General features: G+C 57.4%; 1 protein-coding gene across 1 annotated transcript in view; it reads right to left on the bottom strand.

Moving 5' to 3' along the window:
- ELN (elastin) overlaps positions 1-9,332 on the bottom strand; it is a 37,347-nt gene that overhangs the window by 8,719 nt on the left and 19,296 nt on the right. The window contains 12 exon segments of the mRNA XM_017533409.2: positions 424-492; positions 735-794; positions 880-933; positions 2,886-2,924; positions 3,423-3,507; positions 3,509-3,627; positions 4,819-4,863; positions 4,967-5,155; positions 7,354-7,413; positions 7,583-7,669; positions 8,329-8,370; positions 8,605-8,733. Coding sequence (XP_017388898.2) covers positions 424-492; positions 735-794; positions 880-933; positions 2,886-2,924; positions 3,423-3,507; positions 3,509-3,627; positions 4,819-4,863; positions 4,967-5,155; positions 7,354-7,413; positions 7,583-7,669; positions 8,329-8,370; positions 8,605-8,733 — 978 coding nt within the window.

Below are 9,332 nucleotides of genomic sequence, written 5' to 3' on the forward strand. Positions count from 1 at the left end.
TTTTTAATGACAGGGTCTCACTTTGCTGCCCAGGCTGGAGTGCAGTGGCACAATCTCAGCTCATTGCAGCCTCCGTCTCCTGGGCTCAAGTGATCCTCTGGCCTCAGCCTCCCACCAAGCCCTGCTAATTTTTGCATTTTTGGTAGAGATGAGGTTTCGCCTTGTCACCCAGGCTGGTCTCAAACTCCTGACCTCAAGTGATCCACCCGCCTGGGCCTACTAGGGTGCTGGGATTGCAGGCGTGAGCCGCTGCGCCTGGCGGAGAGGGACATCTTGAGCAAGGGTGTGGCAAGGCTGGGAAAGAAAGACTCTGTCTCCATCTGTGTCTGTCTCTCTCTCTCTCTCTCTCACACACACACACACACACACACACACACACACACACACCCCGCACGTACTCACTGATTTCTGAACAATGCTCACCTCCAAGGCCCCCAACACCTGGGACGACTCCAAGCCCTCCAACTCCGAGTCCAGCAGCTCCCGGCAGGCCTGTGGAGAGAGCTGAGCATTAGACTCCACTGGACAGAAAGTGGGGACTGAAGCTCAGCCTGCGGAGGGTGGAGGTGTCCTCTGGGGACCCAGGTGGAGCCTGAGCTCTCCCGGCCTTCTATGGGGCCAGGAGGTGCCTGGGGCACGGAGTCTGAGTCTATAGTGCCTGGTCGGCAGCTACTCCCACATCCTGGGGACCTTGGAGGGGGCCAGGGGCAGCTCCACCCCCACCCAGCACTCACCAAACTGGGCAGCTTTGGCAGCGGCTTTGGCTGCAGCCGCAGCGGCAGCGGGTCCGGCTCCTGGGGACACAGATCAAGTTCAGGGAGGGACTCTGTCCAGGTTAGCCTCCCTCCCCACCTAGCCCGTCCCGGCGTTTCAACTCACCCACCACACCACCGAGAGCCCCGACCCCTCCAAGGGCCCCGGGTACTCCTGCTCCTGTGGGGAAGGAGGAAAGATGAGTCCCCCATTTCTGAAGGATGGGGTGTCCCTGCCCCAGGGACACAGGGCAAGCAGACAGGTGACAGGGCCATGTGACACAGTGGAGGAGCTCTGGACAGAAGTCCAGTCCTTGTTTTGGTTTCGTTTGGGGATGGGGTCTTGCTCTGTCGCCCAAGCGGGAGTGCAGTGGTACTCATAGCTCACTGCAGCCTCCCAATCCTGGGCTCACTCGATCCTCTCGCCTTAGCCTCCCAAAGGACTGTGCTTGGACTTAAAAGTTCTTTTGAAGGCCGAGTGTGGTGGCTCATGCCTGTAATCCCAGCACTTTGAGAGGCCGAGGCCAGTGGATCACCTGAGGTCGGGAGTTCGAGACCAGGCTGATCAACATGATGAAAACCTCGTCTCTACTAAAAAATACAAAAATTAGCTGGGCAGGGTGGTGGGAGCCTGTAATCCCAGCTTGAAGGCCAAGGCTGGAGAATCGCATGAACCCAGGAGGTGGAGGCTGCAGTGAGCCGAGATCGAAGCACTGCACTCCAGCCTGGGCGACAGAGAGCGAGACTCCAGCAAAAAAAAAAAAAAAAAAAAAAGCAGCGGCAGTATCTACAGCAGGCACTTAAGGTTCTGAGTGCTTCACACTTAGCAGCCCATTTTTTACGCACTGCAGCAAGAAAGGCAGGCGCTCTTGTCATTCCCATTTTACAGATGAGAACGCCGAGGCAGAGCAGAGGTTAAGCAATGTGCTCAGGGCTTCCAGGCTGGGAAGTGGCTCTGCTCACCACATGACACCCCTCTGTTTCCCTGGCAATGTCTGTTGACTCAGCCCGGCCAAGCAGTCAGCAGTGAAGAGGGGAGGAGGCCGGGGCCGCTGGGGGTCCGGGCTGAGGAAGCCGGGATTTTCCGAGGTGGAAACTGGCCCCAAGTGGACCTGCCCGGCCGATTGGTGGATCGCTGGTGGAGTCCCCTGCCTCCCCCCAACTCTGCTCACAGGAGGCCAGGAATGCAGAGGCCACAGACAGCGTGAGTCTGGCCAGGCAGGGCTGCCAGAGTGCCAAGTGCAGAGGCTGTGGGACTGCCACGTCCTCTGGGCTGGTTTACGGCAGGAGCAGTCTTGCTGGCAGGATGGGAAGGTGGGCGGGGGCCAGGGATGCCCAGATGAGGAACAGGCTCTCTGCTAGGGCCAGAGAGCTGGGTGGAGGCAGAGACTGCCCGGCCTCCTCATACCCACAGCGGGCCCGGCCCCTCCCTGGCCCGGGGCATCATGAAACTGTCAGAGTCTGAGGGCCCTTAGGGCCGGTGGAATCGCCTCCTGGGGAGCAACTGGGATTCTGAGGGTGGTTTTGGTGGTCACAGGAGTTGAAGGCACCACAGACATTTAGCAGGCAGGGGCCAGGTTTTTAAACTGTCATACATGTGTCCTAGGACGTGCCTTTTTCTTTTCTCCCTCTCTCTCTTTCCTTCCTGTCTTCCCTCCCTTCCTCCCTCCTTTTCTTCCTTTTCTTTCCTTCCTTTCTTCCCTTCCTCCCTCCCTCCCTCCCTCCCTCCCTTCCTTCCTTCCTCTCTCTCTCTGTTTCTCTCTTTCATCTCGCTCTGTTGTCCAGGCTGGAGTGCAGTGGCATGGTCTCGGCTCACTGCAGCCTCCATCTCCTGGGTCCAAGTGATTCTCCTGCCTCAGCCTCCCAAGCAGCTGGAATTACAGGTGCCCACCCACCACCACGTCTGGCTTATTTTTGTATTTTTAGCAGAGACGGGTTTTCACCATGTTGGCCAGGCTGGTCTCGAACTCCTGGCCTCAAGTGATCTCCCTGCCTCAGCCTCCCAAAGTGCTGGGATGGCAGCCACTGTGCCCAGCCTGAAACTGCCTTTTTCTATCATGTCAACCCCTGTCCTGTGCTGTCGGAGATGGCGGGGTGGCAAGGGAACCACAAGAGGTTGTGGGGTGCACTCACCATATTTGGCTGCTTTAGCAGCGGCCAGGGGTCCAGGTACTGGGGAGAAAGAAAAGTAGGGGGCTGGTCAGCAGCCGAGCTCTGTGTCTGGGAGTTCTGCCGCTTCCTCTAGGGAGCCCTCTCTGATTTCCTTGGCCTCCATTGCTTTCTCAAATCCTTGAAGCTGTGCAGGCACAGAGCTCTAGGGTAGGACGGTGCCTCCGCCTTCCATCTGCTCCCTCCTTCTCTCCCCAGGCCCAGCATGGCCTGCTTGAGGCTGGGCACAGAGCGGTGCTCAGTAACCACCTGGTGAAGAACTGGAATTCCTAGTGGCCCCCTGGCCACAGACCACTGCTGAAGGGGAGTCAGGCTCATCTACCTGCTCCTTCCCTGGGTGGAGGGCAGGCTGTTTCTCAGTCTGGAACCCCATCACCCCTCTACTGAAGAGGCAGATACTCTGCAATTTGGCAGCCTGGGGTCCCTTTGCCTGGTCTTCCCTCTTTCTGCCTTCTGTTACCCCCAGATGCTTAGGAGAACCTAATGAAGAATTTACTATGCACCCCGGTGAGGGGGTGCTGGGGAGGTGCTGGGAGGAGGAGGGATTGCCTTCCCTGAGCTCAGGGGGCAGGCTCTGCCTAGTTCCTAGAAGCTCCCTCACCCTCACCTGCCCCGAAGCCAGGCACACCAGCACCAACTCCAAGTCCAGGCACACCAGCACCAACTCCAAATCCAGGGACGCCAACACCAAGCCCAGCTGCAGCTCCTGCAGACAGAGGGCAGTGGTGGTGACAGCAGGCAGGGAGCGCGTCCCTAGGGAGGTGTCCTGTCCAGGGAGCTGCACCCAGTCCCAAAGGAAGGGGCCCACCCAGATCCAAGCAGCGGCTTCCTCTCTGGCCCTCTCTTCAGACTTGGCCTGCTTAATCCATCTTCTATGCAGCCGCTGGCTGGTTTTTCTTTGCTCTCTCTCTCTCTCTCTTTTGAGACAGGGTCTTGCTCTGCTGAGCAGGCTGGAGTGCAGTGGCACAATCGTGACTCACTGAAGCCTCAAACTCCCAGGCTCAAGCAATCCTCCCTCAGCCTCCCGAGTAGCTGACGCACACTATGGGTGTGTGCCACCATGCCTGGCTAATTTTATTATTATTATTTATGAGATGGAGTTTCGCTCTTGTTGCCCAGGCTGGACTGCAATGGCGCGATCTTGGCTCACCACAACCTCTGCCTCCTGGGTTTAAGTGATTCTCGTGCCTCAGCCTCCTGAGTAGGCTACCACGCCCAGCTACTTTTGTATTTTTAGTAGAGACGGGGTTTCTCCATGTTGGTCAGGCTGCTCTCGAACTCCCGACCTCAGGCGATCCGCCCGCCTTAGCCTCCCAAAGTGCTGGGATTACAGGTGTGGCCACATGCCCAGCCTGGGATTGGATTTTGTAAAACTCCCACTGACCCTCTATTCGTGCTGGCTGGCATTTGGGACCACACGCTGTGGGTGCCACTTCCCTTTCCAGCCTGATCCCCTGTTCTTCTCTCTTGGTTGATGTTGTTTAATTCTCCTAAAAGCCTTCTGTGGAAGGTGCTGTCTGTACCCACACTTAACACGCAAGGACACAGTCACTCAGAGGTCCCTTAGCTAGTGTGGAGCCCAGGACTTGAACCCAGGTCCTCCTCAAGCCAAATCTGCGCTTCTGACTCCTCTGCCCACTGCCCTGGGGATCTAAGGAGGCTGCAGGGCCCTGCCCTGGGTCCCATTCGGGCTTGGGAGCTGGGTTCCCAAGGACAGAGGGCAGTGGTGGTGACAGAAGGCAGGGAGCATGCCCCAAGGAGGGGTCCTGTCCAGGGAGCTGAGCCCAGTCCCAAAGGAAGGCGCCCAGATCCAAGCAGTGGCCTCCTCCCTGGCCCTTGCCCCTAACCAGCCTTGGGCTCGTTGGGGAGAGGAGAGAAAGGTGGGCGAGGCACTCACGGAGCTGGGCTTTGGCAGCTGCCTTGGCAGCGGATTTTGCTGCAGCTGGGGCTCCTGCACCTGGAGGGAGAGAGAGGGCATTAGAGATGGAGATGGGGCCCAAGGAGGCTTCAGGGGCCCCTCAGGGTCATGGACTCATGCAGCTCACCTATAACTCCACCAGGGCCGATGCCCACACCAGGTACCACGCCCACTCCGGGAGCCACGCCCACTCCGGGAGCCACGCCCACTCCGGGAGCCACGCCCACTCCGGGAGCCACACCTACTCCGGGAGCCACGCCCACTCCGGGAGCCACGCCCACTCCGGGAGCCACACCCACTCCGGGAACCACGCCCACTCCGGGAGCCACGCCCACTCCGGGAGCCACGCCTACTCCGGGAGCCACGCCCACTCCGGGAGCCACGCCCACTCCGGGAGCCACACCAGGAACCACGCCGGCACCAGGAACTAAGCCTGTAAGATGGAGAAGAGCCTGATGCAAGAGAGCAGAGCTGATGAAAAGAGCTGGAGCCTCGGCCTGGCGGAGACTCGCTGTGTGACCCTGATCAGTTACTTTCGCTTGCTGGGCCTCAGCTTCCTCACCCTTAAGATGAAGCCTGTGCAGGTTCAGGAGTTCCTTTTTTGGAGACGGGATCTCACTGTCGCCCAGGCTGGAGTGCAGTGGTACAATCTCAGCTCACTGCAACCACCACCTCCCGGGTTCAAGTGATTCTCCTGCCTCAGCCTCCCGAGTAGCTGGGACTACAGGTGCTCACTATCACACCTGGCTAATTTTTTTGTATTTTTAGTAGAGATAGGGCTTTGCCATGTTGGTCATGCTGGTCTTGAACTCCTAACCTTGGGTGATCCACCTGCCTTGGCCTCCCAACCTGCTGGGATTAGAGGCGTGAGCCACTGCACCCAGCCAGGAGTTCTTAATCTTTTCAGTGACAAGGACTCCTTGGAGATTGGAGGGTGATAGAGGCAGAGTTACATTATATAAGGGGGTTTGTAAGACAGAAAGCCTTTGTGTTCAAATCTCGGCTCGGGCACCATTATGCTGTGCAACTGTAGGCAAGCTACTTAAGCTCTGGGAACCTCAGTCTCCACACCTGTAAAATGGGAAAAATAAAACCAATTCTATAAGATCGTTTGTAGGCCTGGTGCGGTGGCTCACGCCTGCCATCCCAGCACTTTGAGAGGCCAACGTGTAAGGATCACCTACAATTTTTTTTTTTTTAAACTGGGCATGGTGGCACGTGCCTGTAGCCTCAGCTACTAGGGATGCTAAGAGGGAAGACTTGCTTAAGCCAGGAGTTCCAGGCCTGCAGTGAGCTATGATGGCATCATAGCCTGGGCGATGAAGTGAGACCCTGTCTCAAATAAATAAAGATTGCTGTGTGTGAGAATTTCGGGCTCTGCAGACCTGCAGTTGAAATGTTCTCTGGACTATTCAGCCTTAGAGATTCTGATCTGAACCTTTCAGCTCACAGGTCCCTAAGACCAAGGCCTGCAGACCCCATGCCCAGGGCCTGACACACAGCTGGGCTCTACAATTGGTGCTGCCATATTTGCCAGGTTGAGAAAGTTGTAGGCACCTGGGGCTGCCAGGGTGGCCCTCAGATATAGCAAGAGATCTTGAACCAGAAGTACTGCAGACTGGGCGCAGGGGCTTACGCCCGGATCCCAGCACTGTGGGAGGCAGAGGCTGGAGGAGCACTTGAGCCCAGGAGTTTGAAACCAGCCCGGGCAACATAGTAAGACCCCTGTCTCTACAAAACAATAAAAAAATTAGCCAGGAATGGTGGTGGGCACCTGTGGCCCCAGCTACTTGGGAGGCTGAGGCAGGCAGATTGCTTGAGCCTGGGAGGTCGAGGCTGCAGTTAGCTAGATGATTGTGCCACTGTACCCCAGCCTGGGTGACAGAGCCACACCTTATCTCAAGAAGAAGAAGGAGAAGGAGTAGGAGGAGAAGAAAGAAGAAGAAAGAAAATGGAAGAAAAAGAAGAGGAGGAGGAGGGAGGGGGAGGAGGAAGAAGAAGGAAGCAGGAGGAGGAGGAGGAAGGAAGGAAGAAGAAGGAGAAGGAGGAGAAGAAAGAAGAAGAAAGAAAATGGAAGAAAAAGAAGAGGAGGAGGAGGGAGGGGGAGGAGGAAGAAGAAGGAAGCAGGAGGAGGAGGAGGAAGGAAGGAAGAAGAAGGAGAAGGAGGAGAAGAAAGAAGAAGAATGAGAAAGAGGAGAAGGAGAAGAACTGGACTCCCTCAAGGCGGCTGGAGCTCACGTGAGGTCAGGAGGGGTCAGGTCCCCACTAGACCGAGGGGCTCCCGGGCCTTTGGGAACAGGGAGGCTTACACTGCTTCCCTCATCAGAAACGTCACCACCACTGCTAGAGGTTGTTGGTGGGCCAAAAGCCCGAAGGAGAGCCCACCCCAGAATGTGACAGCCTGGGGCGGCAGGGGGTGGTGGAAAGGAACAGGGAGCTGGGCAGTGAGACCCCAGAGCAGGGCACCTGAGAGAGCAGTGATCTGTGAGCGATGGCGGGGGTAAAGGGACTCACCAAACTGGGCAGCTTTGGCGGCTGCTTTAGCGGCGGCGGCAGCTGCTGGGGTCCCGACTCCTGGGGGCGGGAAGAGGAGGGATGAGGGAGCGGTCTGAGCACCCCTCCCTGCTTCCCGCCTCTAGGTTAGTCTTCCTGTTTGTAAAATGGTGCAGTCGATCTTGGTCAACTCCAGGGACCCTTCCACGAGACAAACCAAACCCGTCTCTGGGCTGGAGACACCGCTCACCTGGCACTCCTCCGACTCCTGGCACACCAGGGACGGCGACTCCGGCACCTGGCACCAGCCCACCCAGCACTCCTGCGCCCCCAGCACCTGCGTGAGTGGAGAACTTTCAGCCTCGCCCCACCCAGTGCTCACTTTTTGGGGGAGCAAGGGTGAGTGGGAGAATAGGGGGAAAAGAGAATGGCTTCTTGGCACCTTCAATTCTTTTTATATTTTATTTTAATTTTTTGAGACGGAGTCTTGCCTTGCCGCCCAGGCTGGAGTGCAGTGGCATGATCTCAGCACACCGCAACCTCTGCCTCCCGGGTTCAAGCGATTCTCCTGCCTCAGCCTCCCAAGTAGCTGGGATTACAGATGAGCACCACCATGCCTGGCTAATTTTGGTATTTTTAGTAGAGACGGGGTTTCACCGTGTTCGCCAGGCTGGTCTCGAACTCCTGGCCTAAAGGGATCCATCCGCCTTGGCCTCCCAAAGTGCTGGGATTACAGGTGTGAGCCACTGCACCCGGCCAGGACACCTTCAATTCTGGGGGTGGGGGTGGGGTGAACAGGTCACCAACCATCCTAACGTTGGGCATCTGAAAAGGACAGTAGAATGAAGTGTGGCTTTGGAAGATGGGGCGGGGGCCTCATGACCTTGGCCCAGGCCATTCTGGTCCTGGAGGCGTGGGAGCCGGTTTGCCCTGAGGTTGGACCCTGGGCCCCGTGGGAGAGCAGGGCTTAGGGACGGGCAGGGCAGGGGCACTTACCATACTTAGCAGCTTTGGCGGCAGCTGCTGCCTGGGCTTCAGCTGCAGGGAAACGAGAAAGATGGAGACCCTCAGAAGCCTTGCCTGGGTCTCCTCCGCACCGTGCTTAAAGCTCTTCTGCCCTGCAAGGCATGGACGGCCGCCCTATCCTCTCCCCCAACCCCTCCCTGAGCACGCTCAAGCCTGATCTACGCTCTCCACTGACCGTGTACAGCCCAGCAGAAGAGAAGCCCCCATCCCTTCTCAACGATGTCCCCAGATGTGACTAAGGCTCACGGGAAATGGCAGCTCCCGGGACGACTCCGACTCCAGGGACGCCTCCGACTCCGACACCATAGCCGGGAAAGCCCCCGGGTCCAACCCCAAAAGTAGGAATGCCTCCAACTCCGACTCCAGCCCCGGCCCCTGCAGAGGGAAGAGAATCAATTGGAAAAGCAGCTCAGTGAGAGAGGCGGGGCGGGCTCTGAGGCGTGCTGATTTCCTGGGGAAGAGGGTACAAGTTTCCCCCAAGCCTTGTCCATGAAAGACAGAAAACTGGGATGCCTGGGTCCCCAGCAGCCTTCACCATGAAGCCTTTAAAAAAAAAATTGGGGTGGGATGCAGTGGCTCACGCCTATAATTCTAGCCCTTTGGGAGGCTGAGGCAGGCAGATCACCTGAGGTCAGGAGTTTGAGACCAGCTTGGCCAATATGGAGAAACTACGTCTCTACTAAAAAAACAAAAATTAGCCGGATGTGGTGGTGCATCCCTGTAATCCCAGCTACTTGGGAGGCTGAGGCAGGAGAATCACTTGAATCCGGAAGGTGGAGGTTGCAGTGAGCTGAGATCGTGCCACTGCACTCCAGCCTGGGCAACAGAGATGCCATCTCAAAAAAATTTTTTTTTTTTTTTTGTGGCTGGGCGGGGTGGCTCATGCCCGTAATCCCAGCACTTTGTGAGTCCAAGACAGGTGGATCACTTGAGCCTAGGAGTTCGAGACCAGCCTGGCCAACATGGCAAAACCC

Source organism: Cebus imitator, unplaced genomic scaffold, assembly GCF_001604975.1.
Source record: "Cebus imitator isolate Cc_AM_T3 unplaced genomic scaffold, Cebus_imitator-1.0 Scaffold82, whole genome shotgun sequence".
Lineage (NCBI taxonomy): Eukaryota > Metazoa > Chordata > Mammalia > Primates > Cebidae > Cebus > Cebus imitator.